At 34.6% G+C, this 20,664-nt stretch overlaps 1 protein-coding gene across 1 annotated transcript in view; it reads left to right on the top strand.

Moving 5' to 3' along the window:
- Positions 1–3,349: 3,349 nt before the first annotated feature.
- HTR7 (5-hydroxytryptamine receptor 7) overlaps positions 3,350–20,664 on the top strand; it is a 397,543-nt gene continuing 380,228 nt past the window's right edge. The window contains exon 1 of the mRNA XM_053691693.1: positions 3,350–3,870. Within this exon, the coding sequence (XP_053547668.1) occupies positions 3,350–3,870 (521 nt within the window). The remainder of the gene's footprint in view (positions 3,871–20,664) is intronic.

The following is a 20,664-nucleotide window of genomic DNA, read 5'->3' as shown; positions in this document are numbered from 1 at the left end:
TTAGCAGCCTGATGGTAAGACAGCCAATAGTAGAAAGTCTACTGCAATTCCTGATTGGTCAGTAACTGGACTTTTGATTGGCTAAAACACAACCAATCAAATGAATGTGCTTCAGCCAAGCAGAGGAGTGGCTAATTTCTATGGAGTTTAACATTGAGTTTGCCTGGCTACAGATTTTTGGTATTCCCACTCCCTCTCAATACATAACACAGCCAGAGGAGGTAGGGTGCTTTGCTGGACTTATTGTTTTATTAATGTTGCAGCTCCTAGCTTCCCTGGTAACAATATATTATACAGATTTTAAAATATACTTCCCATTATTACAAAATGTTAAGGCTTGAGGAAAGGAGATTTTAATCTCCTGCAACATAAATGTTTTTTCACTGTAAGAGCAATCAAATTGTGGAACTCATTACCTAAGGAGGTAGTAAATGCCAATACCTTAGATACATTTAAAAATAGTTTAGATACATTTCTGTCTAGAAACAGAATTCATGGATATGATTGGTTGTGTTAAATAGATCACCTTTTTAATAGGATTAATTTAAGCTCAACTGGAGCTTTTTTGTAAGTATATTAATATTTGTATAGGTTGAACTCGATGCACTTCTGTCTTTTTTTTTTTTACCTCATCTACTATGTTAGAAAAATAAATAAAAGTAAGACAAACCCCCCCCCAAAAAAAAAACACAGCTTACCTTAAAAATTATCTAAATTATCAGCCATCATCAAAAACAGGCCAAACGTGATTTTTTTTAACTACAGGACCATGAGATGTTTACCCCAAATTGGAAAAGTAGTCATTTAGAGGAAGAGAGTTGGGTCACCCCAGCTAAAGCATTATTTATTCTGTATGTTAGCTAAATTAAAGTTGTATAAAAGTATGTAATTCAATTGCATTATGTTTTTTTTTTCCTTTTATTCTAGTATAGTTTTCCTAAACTTAGAAATCTACCAATTTTGCCAGTTTATATATTTTTCCCACATATCTCAAAGTCATAACATAGAAAACAGGACTACTTTCCCACAGAATAGCTTAGAAAAAAATACTGCAACTAAAAGTTTTAATAAGTTCCCTGAAAATGTATTTCATAAAGTATGAAACTTTTACTTGAATATTATAAGCTAGATGACAAGTGGCACGCTATTTAGCACTCCGGCTCAAGCGAAAACCTCACTAGAAGTTATGTTTTTGCACGAATGTCATTTTTCTAATATTATGGCCCTTTAACACCTTGTTTTATAGTGGTCTAACTCTGCCGACAACTTGACTTATTTTGATGAAACAATCCAAACTGGTTACTGAAACTGACAGTTCCTTATCTCTGCTGAGGAGGGTTAGGGACCAAAGTTTGCATTCTCAAAATAGTAAAACCTACAATTTTTAGAGGTTTACATGAAAAGAGAGCAAAATCAATCAAGTTCAATATTGTTTTTATTACATATAATTAAAGGGATATTCCGGTCAAAATTTAAATGCACATAGATTACTAACATCTTTTTATTATTATCGGTTATTTGTAGAGCGCCAACAGATTCCGCAGCGCTAATTTGAATGGAAGCATATTAACAATATACATGTATTGGCAAAAATGCTTCTAATAAATGTTATCACTATTTTAGTGTTAACATTTTGTGTATCTGAAGCAAAGCTAGATATTTTTAGTGCACCAACATTTTATATACTGCAGCTGCTCAGAGCACAAGTGGGGCTTGTATCATGTCAGCAATTAACACATGTAGTCATTACCAGATGGTAAAAGAATCTTAGGCTCTCTAAAGAAAATACTGGTGCACAGTGCATACTTAAATACACTTTTGAAACAGCTGTAGCTTTTACTAGAAATATTTTTGCTAATATGTGTATATTACAAAAATGCTTCTATTCAAACTTGAATGCATTCATGTGGATTTAAATTTTGCCAAAAATGTCCATTTAAACATTTTATTAATATTGCAGTTTCATGGTGTCTATGTCCATTTACTGCAAAAATAATATATTGAAAATATGACATAACACATACTTTGCATATTTATTGCATTGTATATACCATATCATGCATCATAGTATATTCCCTTATAATGCATATACACTTTAGTAATTAATTTATGCTTAAAGGGACACTGAACCCAAAAAAATATTTCGTAATTCAGATAGAGCATGAAATTTTAAGCATCTTTCTAATTTACTCCTTTTATCAAATTTTCTTCATTCTCTTGGTATCTTTATTTGAAATGCAAGAATGTAAGTTTACATGCCGGCCCATTTTTGGTGAACAACCTGGGTTGTCCTTGCTGATTGGTGGATAAATTCATCCACCAATAAAAAATTGCTGTCCAGAGTCCTGAACCTAAAAAAAAGCTTAGATGCCTTCTTTTTCAAAGAAAGATAGCAAGAGAATGAAGAAAAATTAATAATAGGAGTAAATTAGAAAGTTGCTTAAAATTGCATGCTCTATCTGAATCATGAAAGAAAAAAATTTGGGTTCAGTGTCCCTTTAAGAAATCTGCTGTATTTTTTCACATTGGAAGTAAGATATACACATCATTGAAAGAAAAAAAATCAGTTTTGTTACTAGGTAACAAGCCTCCAAACAGTATTATGAAAAAAAAAAAAAAATGAATGAGAAACTATAAGTTTTAACCAGTTTGTAGTGGTATTTTTCTTACTTGGATTTTTCAGTAGTCTACAAAATCGTCACTTCCCAGAATGGCCACTAGATGGTGCTCATAATAACAACAAAACGAAAGAACATTTTCTAAGCAAAAATGCTGCAGGATTAAAAGAATGAATTTACTGATTTTCTTTTTCAGTTTAGATATTACACGCAACACCTCGAGTCTGAGTTGCTTCAAGATAAAAAGAACCCTGAATACACAATAACCACGGGGCAGCCGGAGGTAAAAGTCATCTCTGCTAACAACCTTGATTTGGAATCAGGTTCCCATTTGACAAGAAGAAGAAAAAAGAATTAGGAAAAGCATTTAATGGAACTCAATACAAGACTGACATTTCCCAACTATGGAAGCTTAATCTTATGGTTTACTTAATAGTAGGATAAATAAACCATTTTTTTTTAAGTTTTCAAACTGTAACAATATTCTTGCAACATAAACTGAAAACAATATATTGTGAAAAGCTCACTAAGGATATTGTGAAAACTTCCCAGGATGCTGGATATCTGTTAAATGAGACTTCATGATTAGAAGGATATGTAAAGTAAATGCCTTTATTCCAGTCAGAAAGAACTGGAATGGAACTTTCTTATAGTTAAAACATTGGCCTTGTAAGGGGACCCTCTGCAGACCCAATGAATTGGGGGTCTACATATGGGCTGCACAAGTCACAATGGTTATTGATATCAACAGCAGCCACATATTCAGTAACATTAGATCCTTGATTATTGAGGATTTCAGGGATCTTACTACCAGTATAATGATTTCTGGCTCTTTTAATCCTCCTCTTTTGAAAATCATCCAAGATGTCACCACAAGCCCAGTGCCAACTTCTTTGTTCCCCAGTGAAAATAACACCAGATGTGGAGAAAAGATAGATTATGGGCACTTTGAAAAACTTGTTATTGGGGCAATGCTGTCTCTAATCACGTTATTAACCATTGCAGGGAATTGTCTGGTGGTGATATCAGTCTGTTTTGTCAAGAAACTGAGGCAACCTTCAAACTACCTGATTGTATCATTAGCTCTGGCTGACCTGTCAGTAGCTATAGCTGTTATGCCTTTTGTCAGCGTAACTGACCTCATTGGAGGAGAATGGATTTTTGGGCAAGTTTTTTGCAACGTGTTTATTGCTATGGATGTCATGTGCTGCACTGCATCAATCATGACTTTATGCGTTATTAGCGTTGACAGGTAAGGAGATGTTTAGAGCAATGCATTTAATCATTTTTCTGTGATCAGTTCTTTATTCTTAAAGGGGCATGAAACCTAAAAATTTTTAGACTCAGATCATACAATTTTCAACAACTTTCCAATTGACTTCTGCTAATTTGCTTTGTTCCTTTGGTATTCTTTGTTGAAAAGCATAGCTAGGTAGGCTCAGGAGCAGGGATCTAGCTGCTGGTTGGTGGCTGCACATGTATGCCTTTTGTCTTTGGCTTACCAATGTGTTCAGCTAGCTCCCAGTATTACTTTGCTGCTCCTTCAATAAAGGATAACATGAGAATGAAGCTACATTGATAATAGACGTAAATTGAAACATTGTTGCAAATTGTATGCCCTTTAAAGGGACTGGAAACACATTTTTTTTTCTTTCATGATTCAGTTAGAGCATACAATTTTTAAACAACTTTCTAATTTAATTATATTATATAAATTGATTCATTATTTTGGTATCCTTTGTTGAAAAGCATAACTAATGTAGGCTCAGCACCTGGGTGCTATTTGCTGATTGGTGGCTGCACATTTTTGATAATAGAAGTAAATTGGAAAGATGTTTAAAATTGTTTTTTTATCTGAATCATGAAAGGAAAAAAAAAAAAAAAATATGGGTTTCCTGTCCCTTTAAACAAGAAAATATCTAACTGTAAAATTGTATAATTAAAACTTTATATCATGCACCTCTTGAACTAAGATATTAATGGTGCAATATAACCAAACTTTTCCACCAGGGGTCACTTTTGTATTTTATATGTTAGTAGTTGAAGTCTAAATAATGATTAATATTAACAAAATAAAGAAATAAAATGTAAATTTTGAAAAAAAAGTGTCCCAGTGCTATATGTCCCCAAAATATTTCTTTCTTAAAGGGACATGACACACATCATTTTTCTTTCATGATTCACATAGTGCATACAATTTTAAACAACTTTCCAATTTACTTCAATCATCAAATTGGCTTAATTTTCTTGGTATCCTTTGTTGAAGGAGAAGCAATGCACTACTGGGAGCTAGCGGGACATCAAGTGAACCAGTGACAAGAGACATGTAAGTGCAGCTACCAATCAGCAGCTAGCATGCTGAGGCTACCTAGGTATTCTCTTCAACAATAGTTACCAAAATAACAAAACAAATGAGATAATAGAAGTAAACTAGAAAGTTGTTCCAAAAATCCAGGTTTTCATTATATCTTAACTAGAGCACAGGTAAAATAAAAAGCTGATAGGTGAGAGCAGGTTAGTAACCATGGTTACTGATCAGCGGATTACTTCACCTGTGCTCTAGTTCTGTTATAATGAAAACCTTGACTGTTTGGGGTTACTTGAGGACTGTGGTTGAGAAACACTGCTGTAGCTGACTCATAAAAAAAATTGGGGTTCATGTCCCTTTAAATAGATGTAAATTTGAATAATGGTGCATATATTTTCAAAAACACCTTTTTTTTAACCAATTTTATAATACAAATACAATTTGGGAGGTATATTATTTATAATTCTTGCATAAAAATGTATATATATTTTTATTCTATTATTATTACTTGAATGTGATACAGACTGGGTTAAAAAATGTTCTTTACTTGTTCTAAAAAGGTACATTTTTAACAACTCTCAAAGGACAATTTCTTAAATGTAATTTTTAACAAGAACTGTTTAAAACGATTGAGTAAGTATTCATAAGTGCATAAAATGTGTACGCAAACAAAAAAGGCGTCCTCACTGTTTAAATCAGTGTTTCTCAACCGCGGCCCTCAAGTTGCCCTAACAGGCCAGGTTTTTATTGTAGCTGAACTAGAGCACAGGTGAAATAATCAACTGATGGGCAAGAGCTGGTTAGTTACCATGGTTACTGATCAGCATGATTATTTCACCTGGGCTCTGGTTAAAGGGACATTCCTGCCAAAATTGGAATTCTCATGGATGCACTTTTGAATAGGAGCATTTTTGTAATATACATATATTAGCAAAACATTTTCTAATAAAAGCTATAGCTGTTTCAAAAGTATATTTAAAGAGACATTATACACTCATTTTTTCTTTGAATAAATGTTTTGTAGATGATCTATTTATATAGCCCATAAAGTTTTTTTGTTTTTTTTTAAATGGATAGTTTTGCTTATTTTTAAATAACATTGCGCTGATTTTCAGACTCCTAACCAAGCCCCAAAGTTTTAGGAGAATATCGTCAGATACCTACTCCAGCTTGCTCCTGTTTGTGTAAAGGATATTTTTATATGCAGATGAAGGGGGAGGGGGAGTGTCTTATTTCCCACTTGCAGTGGGCTTTTTGACTGCCTTTTCAACAGAGCTAAACCGAGAGCTTCTAAGTAAGTTTTTAAACCGTTTTATACTGGATTTTTATATCAGTATCTGTGCATCTTATTTTTTATAGTAGTGTCTATTACATGCAGTTATATGAAAATTGGTGTATACTGTCCCTATAAAGAGACAGTCTACACCAGAATTTTTATTGTTTAAAAAGATAGATAATCCCTTTATTATCCATTCCCCAGTTTTGCATAACCAACACAGTTATATTAATATTCTTTTTAACTCTGTGATTACCTTGTATCTAAGCATCTATAGACTGCCCCTTATCTCAGTGCTTTTGACAGACATGCAGTTTAGCCAAACAGTGCAGACTCCTAAATAACTCCACGGGAGTGAGCACAATTTAGCTATATGACACTCATAAACTAGCACTGTCTAACTGTGAAAAACTTTCAAAATGCTCTGAGCTAAGTGGTGGTTTTCAACGGTTTAGAAATCAGTTTGAGCCAACCTAGGTTTAGCTTTTAAAAAATACCACCAAGGGAACAAATCAAATTTGATGATAAAAGTAAATTGGAAAGTTGTTTAAAATTGCATGCCCTATCTGAATCATGAAAGTTTAATTTTGGCTCAACTGTCCCTTAAAGTATGCACCGTGCACTAGCATTTTAAATACGGCACTTGCTCCGAGACCCTAAGGTGCCTGTACCATCGGGTAATGATGCGGTTTGTTAATTGCTGCTATGCTACAAGCCCCACTGGCGCTCTTAGTAGCTGTAGTATTTGAAATGCTGGTGCAATGAGAATATCCAGCTATGCTTCACATGCACGTGCAGAGGAAATTGTTAAACTAAAATAGTAATCACTTTTGCTAGAAGCATTTTTGCCAATACATAAATGTAAGTCATCTATGTGCATTTAAATGTTGATTGGAATGTCCCTTTAAGCTATAATGAAAACCTGGTCTGTTTGGGGTACTTGAGGACCTTGGTTGAGAAACACTGGTTTAAATCCCATAAAGCGTATAAGATAAGCAAATCTATAAACCATAAAACAAGCAAGACTTTTCTTATTTTTAAATAATCAACAGTTTTATTTGTACATCCAATGATCTCATGAGAACAAATTTGTAGATCCTATGATCTTGTAATAAAGAATTTGTACATCCAATGATCTCATGATAAAAAAATGTGTAGATCCTATAATCTCATGATAAAGAATTTGTACATCCTATGATCTTGTAATAAAGAATTTGTACATCCAATGATCTCATGATAAAAAAATGTGTAGATCCTATGATCTCATGATAAAGAATTTGTAGATCCTATGATCTCATGATAAAGAATTTGTAGATCCTATGATCTCATGATAAATAATTTGTACATCCTATGATCTCATGATAAATAATTTGTACATCCTATGATCTCATGATAAAGAATTTGTAGATCCTATGATCTCATGATAAATAATTTGTACATCCTATGATCTCATGATAAAGAATTTGTAGATCCTATGATCTCATGATAAAGAATTTGTACATCCAATGATCTCATGATAAAGAATTTGTACATCCAATGATCACATGATAAAAAAAATGTAGATCCTATGATCTCATGATAAATAATTTGTACATCCTATGATCTCATGATAAATAATTTGTAGATCCTATGATCTCATGATAAAGAATTTGTACATCCTATGATCTCATGATAAAGAATTTGTAAATCCTATGATCTCATGATAAATAATTTGTACATCCTATGATCTCATGATAAAGAATTTGTACATCCTATGATCTCATGATAAAGAATTTGTACATCCTATGATCTCATGATAAATAATTTGTACATCCTATGATCTCATGATAAATAATTTGTACATCCTATGATCTCATGATAAAGAATTTGTACATCCTATGATCTCATGATAAAGAATTTGTATATCATATGATCTCATGATAAAGAGTTTGTAGATCCTATGATCTCATGATAAAGAATTTGTAGATCCTATGATCTCATGATAAAGAATTTGTACATCCTATGATCTCATGATAAAGAGTTTGTAGATCCTATGATCTCATGATAAAGAATTTGTACATCCTATGATCTCATGATAAAGAATTTGTACATCCTATGATCTCATGATAAAGATACATATATATTATTAGCTGGTGCTTGTGTTGCAGTGGTGTGTTTTAATGTGTTTGATTAGAGACTACATAAAGGTGAAGCTGTTTTTGATTTGACTAGTATTTTTGACATCCCTCTGATGAGAGTTGAAACGTTGGTGATGAATTGCAATAAAAAATAAAGTGTCTTTTAGCTTGAGTATGAGGTTTGTATAATCGTTCAGGAATTGGAGGGCTCTGCACTGTTTTTCAGGATTGGATTAGGAGTGAATCAGTTATGTTGTATAAAGAAATAAATACATTAATTAATAAATTATATAATTGCTTACCAAAGTACTTTTCCTGTTCATGGTGTCCCTACAATCAATGAGAATAGTAATTGAACAGTAGATGTAATTTTACACTGGTGCATGTGTGCCCTTTACCAAGATGATTCTGCAATTGCAAGACACTGGGATGTACAATTGCAAGACTACTGGCCTTGGGAAATTATTGACACAATATATCACAAAACCCCACAATACTTTCTTACCCAGTGGGGTTTGAATACCACTTCAAACTGGGGGCATTTTCTTCACCTCCTATCCTGGCCATAGGGAGTAAAATAAAAAAAGAATGGGGTACAGTACCCCTTTAGCGCTAACTGACTGAATAGGACAAATAATAAAGGGACATTAAACACTAAATACATTTTATAAGCATATTATTGAGGTTATTATCTGCATTCCTTTAGTTATGGGTTCCAGCATGTTGAAATCTAGATTTCACTACATTCCAGTTTTGATCTTTTTGCATATATGTAGCAACTCTCCTTCAGATACCTGCAGTGATATCAAGGTTCCAAAATACTAGCATATATATATATATATATATATATATATATATATATATATATATATATTATAGGGAAGTGCTTTAAATGTATTTAGTGCTTATATATATATATATATATAAGTAATAATGGATGGTACACTGAGCGCCTGCCTCAAGGACCCTAGCTCTGGATATTGGCTCCTAGTAGCCAATAGGGTAACAAAAGTAGAAAAGAGTTGGAACCAAAGCGCCTGAAAGGCCGGGTCTGAACAATAGTGATAGAACCGATTCACTTTTAAATAAAAATTACACTTTAATTCGTTACAGACATGGATCCATGTTACATCATAAAAACACGTTAAAATTCCTCAAACAATAAAATTCTTCAAACAAAAATAATCACTGATGATTCTCTTGTTGGTCACTAGTGCAGACCTATCTAAACTGGTTTCCCTGTATCTCTAGGTAGTCTATGAACAAAATTATAAAATAATCAATGATGATTCTCTTGTGGGTAACTGGTACAGACCTATCTAGACTGGTATCCCAGTAGCTCCTAGATTTTAAGTGTCTTAGTTACTGTTAATGTGGTGGATTCCCTCAATATGTGAGTAGTGCTTTAAGTGCAAAAAAAAAAAAAAAGGAAGTGGTGCTAGAGGATATCAAATCCTTCTATATAAGCAATAAAAAATGAAAAAAACTGATGAAAAAAACGATGAACAATGTGATTGTGGTGTTGGAAGTGACAGTGATATTACAGCTTGAGTAAAATATTGATGTTGGTAATAGACATTCCACTGTACATATTCAAACAAAACTTGTATAAGCAAGGTGTTGCAAAAATGAAAACAAAGACATAGGCTAAGACATAAACAAAAAACAAAAAACACAAAAAAATAGTCCTCCAAATGATAGTGTTAAATCCAAATTGCGGTGTTCACTCCAAAAAGTGCTGGTTATAAAACACAAAAAATAAAAGAAAAAACCCAAAGCTAAAAAATCAGTGGCCACTGTAAAATATAAGCAACAAGTCAATCCTGTGAATAGAAGAATATAATCCTGCAACCTTAGCAGTAAAAAATGGACAAAACAAGTCAATCCTGTGAATAAGTAAATATAATCCTGCAACAGTACCGGAAAATAATGGTGGATCAAAGTTTCATCCGGGGCCCGGCTGACCCAAATCCCACCTAAAAGTAAAACAAACACACAATAATGCAGAGCGTAATTTCTCAAGTAGAGTAAAAGGAGTTAGACTCACCAGTCGACGCGTTTCGGTCTGTGCTAGACCTTTATCAAGACTGGATAATATAGATTTTGGTGATCTTTTATACCTGTGTTCTAGATGCATCCCGGAAGTGATTGCTTAGTACTTCCTGTTTCGTCAGGGTGATTAAGGTGATAGACATGTTCGTTTTTTGAAAATGTCACCTTTATTTTATATTATATTATGTATTCTAATGTGCCTTTATGGCAATCAATCTCAATTTTTGATGTATGTACTTATAATTAACTCCGGTGTTCTTCCGGATTTTTCGTATCTGACAACTTCCGGTTTGCATAGGAGTTGTTGCATCTAACAACTTCCGGTTTGCATTTAGAGTTTGTTTACACATTATCGGCACATAAACTTTGCCGAAAAAATAAAATAAACTTATCGATACTAAATTCAGACCAAATGTTCAGACTCATGTTTTTGATTATTCTTTGGTTATTCTCTTATACATGATCGTTTATCCCAAAAACAAAACAAATGTACTTATTGATACTGAATTCTCAATAATGTTCCGACTCATGTTTTTTATATAGTTCATCTCTATGTAGTTCTGTCTATAGAAGAAGTGACAGTCCTTTGTAACGGCCAAGTATTCGCTCATCTATTAGAGTTATATAGTGCTGTTTTCATATATTTGAGCTTTATCTGCCTGTATTTCATAGTATCGCTTTGTCTTATCGTATATACAAGTGTGTGACCGGGGGTGTGTGCAAATGTCCTATTCCTATTGGTTGGATTTAGAGTCTGTTTCAGAGCTCTATTCTCATTGGTCACATTTATTCATTATTCCTCCCCAGGGGCGTGTTTCTGGATACTGTGTAGATGGGTAGCGTACAGTGTATTCCGAAACCTTATTGTTATTGGTCACCTCTGGGGGTATGTGCCTGAACTTTGTATACATGGTAGATGACATGCAATGTCATTATTACTGATCAGCTCAATTTGTTTGCAATAAATATTCAACATTATTTCCCCCATTTTATAGGGTTTTATGATAGATCTTAATCCAATTTTATTTATCCATCTTTATTTGATCTGTATATAATACCTTTGAGTCTTATTTGACTCGTAATACAAGATCTAATTGTAATTTTCCCTTTTGGTTTTAGAGGGTTCATTTTCATACATGTATCAATAATTGAAATATCGCAAGCTTCTTGATACATTTAAAGGAGGAGCGGAGTGGGCTAATTCACAACTTGGTGGTATATATATATATATATATGTTCACTTCTTTGTTATTATATGAATTCGTAATTAAGTATATTAAACTCCTGTTAGACCCGTTTTCGATCAAACTCTATCGTTTGTTGCAAGTTCCATGTATTTGCAAACATTTCCTTGTGTTGCACATAGATGTTAAAGCTCAATTGAATAGTTAACATCCAAGACTCCTTTTTAGTGTTCTATAGTGCAGCAAGCGATATTACTGGTATCGCTGCTGGGGGCATTTTGTGATAGGGGGTTTTCTCAGGGAGATTCTTTTGAAATGAGGTTTCCAATATGTACCCGGATGTATCCGAATACCTATGTATCAGAATATTTGTGTATATCATCTCTATAGGGAGGGCACCACTTTAGCAACAGCCCAATGGATTAGATAAGTGTTGAATTAAGCATGTTTGTAGCATTATTTATCCTTAAAGGTCGTTGAACATACACCCTAGTTATATTTTATCGGGTGAATAATACATTCACTTTCTCTAATTAAGGTAATGTTTAGCTAGTGTCTAGTGTTGGTTTATACTATTTCTTAATGGGGGAATGTATATATGTCCATATGAGTTCAAAAGAGAAAGGGAGGAATATATATTTTCATCACTATATGAATTTCTTCAGACACTTTACTGGCTTATAATTTGTTCAAATGTGCGAGCATCTTTTGCTGAACCTAATCCATATTTTTAGATTCCACTGCTCTATATAGATTAGTTCAGTTAGAGATTTTCTTTAAATTAGTGTAGAGGAGCCAAAGGTAGGGAGGGTGTCCCAATATTGGTTCATAAGTATACATCTATCTTATTTTTCTTATGGACTACTCCAAGGAGCTAGACTAGATATCTTTCTATGTATAAAATATTCTCCGAAAGCTAGGAGTGATGGGTATTTTTCATGTGAACTGAAATAGAGAGAGGTGGGTGTTTCAACTGGGAGAGATAGGTGTGGTAGTTTTCCTTTTCTTCATAAAATTTTAACCTTGCTTTTCTTGGGGGTACATGTTTTTTGTATAAATTACCCCGATATGCCATTTTGCTTCTACCAGATATTTGTATTTTTACAGACTAATTAAGTAAATGGGAAAGGTCTTCTTTATTATTGAGACCCTTTGGATATAGACAATCCATTAGGAATATCCATTTGGATTCATTAGTTAGTAATAGTTTTTCGAAGTTACCGCCTTTCCAATTTTTGGCAACTTTTTGGATTCCTATATATCTTAATGCGTTGATGTTTCCATGATGTTTGGTCGCAAAGTGCTGGTAAAGTGGCGTATCTGTGTTTAGTTTTTCGATCATCAGCAGGTGTTCCCGGATCCTATCCCTTAGGACCCTGGACGTTTGTCCTACGTATTGCAGCCCACATGGGCATTGTAGTAGGTAGATCACTCCTTTATCTTTGCATCGTATCAGATCTTGTATTTTAAACTCCTCCTTGGTGTTATGGGAGCTGAATTTAGTTGTTTTGGACCCACACTTGCAGGCTTTGCATGTATGGCAAGGGTAGAATCCTTTCACCTTATTTCCAAACACGTCCATTGTTCCTCCAGATGCTTTCTTTTGGAGGCTAGGTGCCAGTCTAGTCTTCAGATTTTTTGTTTTCCTATATATGAATCTAGGATTTTCTGGCAGTTTATCTCCTAAGACGTCATCGTCTTTTAACAGCGCCCAGTGTTTTCGAAATATATTCTCTACGATGTGTTTATTCTCACTGTATTCTGTTATCATTGCGATGTTGAAATCGCCTTCGGAGTATTTATCCTTCACCTTTTCTTTATATCTGGTGAGTTCTTTTCTTTCTATTTTCCTTACTTCGTCCAGTTTCTCATCCAGCATTTTCTCATCATAGCCTCTCTCTATAAACTTTTCCTTGATTGTTGAAGCTTGTTCTTCCCACTTAAGAGGATTAGAGCAGTTCTTTTTCATCCGTAACAGCTGTCCTTTTGGGATGTTATTCTTCCACCTATTTAGGTGGCAGCTTTTTTTATGGACATAATTGTCATCTATATAACGCCGATATAGGACCAGGTCCGCGCCTGCTGGACAGGAGTCCCAGAAAATTTGCTCCCATTTTCCCATATAGAGATTCGCGTAACTTGGCGCGAACCTGGTCCCCATGGCCGTCCCACAAGTTTGACGATAGAATTTGCCATCATTACTGAAGAAATTATGTGTTAGAATGTATCGGATGCTTTCCAATATGAACTCATTTTGTTCTGATGGTATATCGGGTTCTTTATCCAAAAAGAACTTCACCGCATCAATTCCTTCCTCATGCGGGATGCTCGTATATAATGACGTCACGTCACATGATGCCAATATATACCCATCCTCCCAAGATACATTTTCTATAAGGTTCAGGACCTGTGTCGAATCCCTTAGATAGGAGGGTAGTTTTTTAACCAGTTTTTGTAGATGTTGGTCTATATATTCCGATAAGTTGCTACTCAAAGATCCTATTCCGGAGATTATTGGTCTTCCGGGAGGTTTAGTTAGTGTTTTGTGGATCTTGGGTAGATGGTATAATATCAGTATAACTGGGTGTTTGATGTTTAGGTAGTTGAACTCCTTGTCGTTCAGTATCCCTTCTTCATTGGCCTCCTTTAATAGGTCTGTGAGTTCTTTCTTATACAGGTCTGTAGGGTTCCTTTTAAGTTCCTCATAAGTAGTCGCATCACTTAGAATTCGTTTGTTTTCAGCCTCATAGTCCTTCCTATCCATCAGGACAATTCCCCCACCTTTATCCGCAGGCTTTATCGTCAGATTCTGATTCTGTTCCAGTTTTGTAATGGTTTCCCTTTGTTTCCTTGACAAGTTTTGTTTCTTATATTTTGGTTTCCTCGGTTGTATCCCCCTTATCTCCTTACAGACAATAGTCTCAAAGGCTTCTATTGCCGATCCTTTGCTGTTTACAGGGTAAAACCCTGATCTCGGTCTTAGTTCTGTATGTATGAATTTATCCTTTGTTCCAAGATCTTCACCTTTCTTTGGATGTGCCCCACTTGTCTCTAGTTCGGCTTTAAGAAAGAATCTTTTTAAAGTCAATTTTCTAATGAACTCCTTCGTATTCACGAAGGTACAGAATTTGTCTAGATCTCTCGAGGGGGCAAATGAGAGTCCGAAATTCAGGACCGCTTTCTCGTCATCGTTTAATACATAGGAGCTTAAATTAAAGATCCCTTTATCTGTTCCTTTTTTTCCCACTTTGTTATCCTTCTGTTTTGTCTTATTGATCTTTTTACCTCCTCTTCTTCCTCTATGTGTCTTGCCCTTACCTCTGATGGTTACTGCTTTTCTTTTCCTTTTTGGTGGTGGTGTCCCAACTCTAAAAAAGGTCCGGGCATATTGTCGGAGGTGCATGGTTGTGATGCAGTTGTTTTGACCGGAGTTTTCACTTTCGGGTCTATGTTTCTTCTTTTTTTGTTGTGGATCTCCTTCCATTCCTCCACTTTACTCGCTCCTCTTTCGATTTCTCCTTCATTTTCATTCCTTTGTCTGATATTTCTTCTATATCCCCTTGGGGTTCCATATTGCCTTTCACCTTCTTGGTAGTTCTCGTGATCCCTATGGTAGTTATTACCTCTGTTATGTTGATATTCAGATTGATGTCTGTTTTTTCTCCGTTCGTATCCTCTTTCTGTCCCATATTGGTAGCTTCCATAATTTGGTTCCTCCAATCTTCTCCTTGTATCATAATCAGGCCCATAATAGTCAGATCTTCTTCTTTGGTCGTCATATCTTCTTTCTCTATTCCAGTGGTTAAACTGGTCTCTTCTGTTTCTATTTTCCTGATTCCAGGAATAATGATTGGGGTTGTATCCTCTTTTTCCATTATTGTGTCGTTGCCCCCTTTCCCATCTTTGGTCATAGTGTTGTCTTCCATGATGTCTACCTTCGTATCCATAGGTATTGTACCCATTATTATGCTGGTAGTCATTGTATTGATGGTAGGAATTATCGTTACCATATTTATCGTATCTATGTTTTTTATCTCTATAGTTGTCGAAGACTACATCTCTTCGTTCTGAACTTTGGTCTATGGTATTGTTTTTTGGATTGTTAGATCCAGATACATGTTCAATATCATTCTCTCCTTGAGTAGAGCTCCCTATTGCTGTATCATTGTCACATAATACCCTGTTGTTTGTTTTCTCTTTATTGTTTAACTCTTTTATCAACTTTTTGGTTTTTTTCTGTATTACATCCTCTTTGATTTTACTTACTTTTTTAAATAAGTTTTCTTTCCTTTCTACTATGTCTTTAGTTTCTGGCCCTGAGTTTTCTAAATTTAGGACGATCTCTTCATCCTCCTTTATTTCATGGTCTATATTAACTGTTAACATTGTTCTGTACTCTATAATTAATTCTATTAGTTTTCTAGAGGTATCAATTAGTACCTTTTTCCATTTATCAGCAATAGTTTCTGACAATGGGAATGCACATTCTTTGTGCACCAATAACCCTTTGGGTATGATATCTAATTCCAAACATTTTTGCAAAAAACTTATTTCGGCCTTATATTTCACCTCTGTGATCAATAGTTTCTCCAATTCCCTAAAGATCAGCTGGATGTCAATAACATCCTCATCATCTATGCTTACATTCATAGTATTTTTATCTTTTATTATTTTTAAATCAATTGCCTTCCTTAAATTCCGCAGACCCTCCATCCCTTACTGTTGATCCTTAAGGGGGGGAAACTTACGGTGTGTGTTTAATAGTAATAGCAATATTCAAGAGTGGAAATAGAAGCTGGCAGCTTAGTGAATCTCGGTATAATGTTATAACAAGTAATAATGGATGGTACACTGAGCGCCTGCCTCAAGGACCCTAGCTCTGGATATTGGCTCCTAGTAGCCAATAGGGTAACAAAAGTAGAAAAGAGTTGGAACCAAAGCGCCTGAAAGGCCGGGTCTGAACAATAGTGATAGAACCGATTCACTTTTAAATAAAAATTACACTTTAATTCGTTACAGACATGGATCCATGTTACATCATAAAAACACGTTAAAATTCCTCAAACAATAAAATTCTTCAAACAAAAATAATCACTGATGATTCTCTTGTTGGTCACTAGTGCAGACCTATCTAAACTGGTTTCCCTGTATCTCTAGGTAGTCTATGAAAAAAATTATAAAATAATCAATGATGATTCTCTTGTGGGTAACTGGTACAGACCTATCTAGACTGGTATCCCAGTAGCTCCTAGATTTTAAGTGTCTTAGTTACTGTTAATGTGGTGGATTACCTCAATATGTGAGTAGTGCTTTAAGTGCAAAAAAAAAAAAAAAGGAAGTGGTGCTAGAGGATATCAAATCCTTCTATATAAGCAATAAAAAATGAAAAAAACTGATGAAAAAAACGATGAACAATGTGATTGTGGTGTTGGAAGTGACAGTGATATTACAGCTTGAGTAAAATATTGATGTTGGTAATAGACATTCCACTGTACATATTCAAACAAAACTTGTATAAGCAAGGTGTTGCAAAAATGAAAACAAAGACATAGGCTAAGACATAAACAAAAAACAAAAAACACAAAAAAATAGTCCTCCAAATGATAGTGTTAAATCCAAATTGCGGTGTTCACTCCAAAAAGTGCTGGTTATAAAACACAAAAAATAAAAGAAAAAACCCAAGTTAAAAAATCAGTGGCCACTGTAAAATATAAGCAACAAGTCAATCCTGTGAATAGAAGAATATAATCCTGCAACCTTAGCAGTAAAAAATGGACAAAACAAGTCAATCCTGTGAATAAGTAAATATAATCCTGCAACAGTACCGGAAAATAATGGTGGATCAAAGTTTCATCCGGGGCCCGGCTGACCCAAATCCCACCTAAAAGTAAAACAAACACACAATAGTGCAGAGCGTAATTTCTCAAGTAGAGTAAAAGGAGTAAGACTCACCAGTCGACGCGTTTCGGTCTGTGCTAGACCTTTATCAAGACTGGATAATATAGATTTTGGTGATCTTTTATACCTGTGTTCTAGATGCATCCCGGAAGTGATTGCTTAGTACTTCCTGTTTCGTCAGGGTGATTAAGGTGATAGACATGTTCGTTTTTTGAAAATGTCACCTTTATTTTATATTATATTATGTATTCTAATGTGCCTTTATGGCAATCAATCTCAATTTTTGATGTATGTACTTATAATTAACTCCGGTGTTCTTCCGGATTTTTCGTATCTGACAACTTCCGGTTTGCATAGGAGTTGTTGCATCTAACAACTTCCGGTTTGCATTTAGAGTTTGTTTACACATTATCGGCACATAAACTTTGCCGAAAAAATAAAATAAACTTATCGATACTAAATTCAGACCAAATGTTCAGACTCATGTTTTTGATTATTCTTTGGTTATTCTCTTATACATGATCGTTTATCCCAAAAACAAAACAAATGTACTTATTGATACTGAATTCTCAATAATGTTCCGACTCATGTTTTTTATATAGTTCATCTCTATGTAGTTCTGTCTATAGAAGAAGTGACAGTCCTTTGTAACGGCCAAGTATTCGCTCATCTATTAGAGTTATATAGTGCTGTTTTCATATATTTGAGCTTTATCTGCCTGTATCTCATAGTATCGCTTTGTCTTATCGTATATATAAGTGTGTGACCGGGGGTGTGTGCAAATGTCATATTCCTATTGGTTGGATTTAGAGTCTGTTTCAGAGCTCTATTCTCATTGGTCACATTTATTCATTATTCCTCCCCAGGGGCGTGTTTCTGGATACTGTGTAGATGGGTAGCGTACAGTGTATTCCGAAACCTTATTGTTATTGGTCACCTCTGGGGGTATGTGCCTGAACTTTGTATACATGGTAGATGACATGCAATGTCATTATTACTGATCAGCTCAATTTGTTTGCAATAAATATTCAACATTATTTCCCCCATTTTATAGGGTTTTATGATAGATCTTAATCCAATTTTATTTATCCATCTTTATTTGATCTGTATATAATACCTTTGAGTCTTATTTGACTCGTAATACAAGATCTGATTGTAATTTTCCCTTTTGGTTTTAGAGGGTTCATTTTCATACATGTATCAATAATTGAAATATTGCAAGCTTCTTGATACATTTAAAGGAGGAGCGGAGTGGGCTAATTCACAACTTGGTGGTATATATATATATATATGTTCACTTCTTTGTTATTATATGAATTCGTAATTAAGTATATTAAACTCCTGTTAGACCCGTTTTCGATCAAACTCTATCGTTTGTTGCAAGTTCCGTGTATTTGCAAACATTTCCTTGTGTTGCACATAGATGTTAAAGCTCAATTGAATAGTTAACATCCAAGACTCCTTTTTAGTGTTCTATAGTGCAGCAAGCGATATTACTGGTATCGCTGCTGGGGGCATTTTGTGATAGGGGGTTTTCTCAGGGAGATTCTTTTGAAATGAGGTTTCCAATATGTACCCGGATGTATCCGAATACCTATGTATCAGAATATTTGTGTATATCATCTCTATAGGGAGGGCACCACTTTAGCAACAGCCCAATGGATTAGATAAGTGTTGAATTAAGCATGTTTGTAGCATTATTTATCCTTAAAGGTCGTTGAACATACACCCTAGTTATATTTTATCGGGTGAATAATACATTCACTTTCTCTAATTAAGGTAATGTTTAGCTAGTGTCTAGTGTTGGTTTATACTATTTCTTAATGGGGGAATGTATATATGTCCATATGAGTTCAAAAGAGAAAGGGAGGAATATATATTTTCATCACTATATGAATTTCTTCAGACACTTTACTGGCTTATAATTTGTTCAAATGTGCGAGCATCTTTTGCTGAACCTAATCCATATTTTTAGATTCCACTGCTCTATATAGATTAGTTCAGTTAGAGATTTTCTTTAAATTAGTGTAGAGGAGCCAAAGGTAGGGAGGGTGTCCCAATATTGGTTCATAAGTATACATCTATCTTATTTTTCTTATGGACTACTCCAAGGAGCTAGACTAGATATCTTTCTATGTATAAAATATTCTCCGAAAGCTAGGAGTGATGGGTATTTTTCATGTGAACTGAAATAGAGAGAGGTGGGTGTTTCAACTGGGAGAGATAGGTGTGGTAGTTTTCCTTTTCTTCATAAAATTTTAACCTTGCTTTTCTTGGGGGTACATGTTTTTTGTATAAATTACCCCGATATGCCATTTTGCTTCTACCAGATATTTGTATTTTTACAGACTAATTAAGTAAATGGGAAAGGTCTTCTTTATTATTGAGACCCTTTGGATATAGACAATCCATTAGGAATATCCATTTGGATTCATTAGTTAGTAATAGTTTTTCGAAGTTACCGCCTCTCCAATTTTTGGCAACTTTTTGGATTCCTATATATCTTAATGCGTTGATGTTTCCATGATGTTTGGTCGCAAAGTGCTGGTAAAGTGGCGTATCTGTGTTTAGTTTTTCGATCATCAGCAGGTGTTCCCGGATCCTATCCCTTAGGACCCTGGACGTTTGTCCTACGTATTGCAGCCCACATGGGCATTGTAGTAGGTAGATCACTCCTTTATCTTTGCATCGTATCAGATCTTGTATTTTAAACTCCTCCTTGGTGTTATGGGAGCTGAATTTAGTTGTTTTGGACCCACACTTGCAGGCTTTGCATGTATGGCAAGGGTAGAATCCTTTCACCTTATTTCCAAACACGTCCATTGTTCCTCCAGATGCTTTCTTTTGGAGGCTAGGTGCCAGTCTAGTCTTCAGATTTTTTGTTTTCCTATATATGAATCTAGGATTTTCTGGCAGTTTATCTCCTAAGACGTCATCGTCTTTTAACAGCGCCCAGTGTTTTCGAAATATATTCTCTACGATGTGTTTATTCTCACTGTATTCTGTTATCATTGCGATGTTGAAATCGCCTTCGGAGTATTTATCCTTCACCTTTTCTTTATATCTGGTGAGTTCTTTTCTTTCTATTTTCCTTACTTCGTCCAGTTTCTCATCCAGCATTTTCTCATCATAGCCTCTCTCTATAAACTTTTCCTTGATTGTTGAAGCTTGTTCTTCCCACTTAAGAGGATTAGAGCAGTTCTTTTTCATC

Source organism: Bombina bombina, chromosome 9 (assembly GCF_027579735.1).
Source record: "Bombina bombina isolate aBomBom1 chromosome 9, aBomBom1.pri, whole genome shotgun sequence".
NCBI classification, from domain to species: Eukaryota; Metazoa; Chordata; class Amphibia; order Anura; family Bombinatoridae; genus Bombina; species Bombina bombina.
The sequence above is the reverse complement of the archived record's forward strand: the minus strand, read 5'-3'. Positions and strand labels throughout refer to the sequence as shown.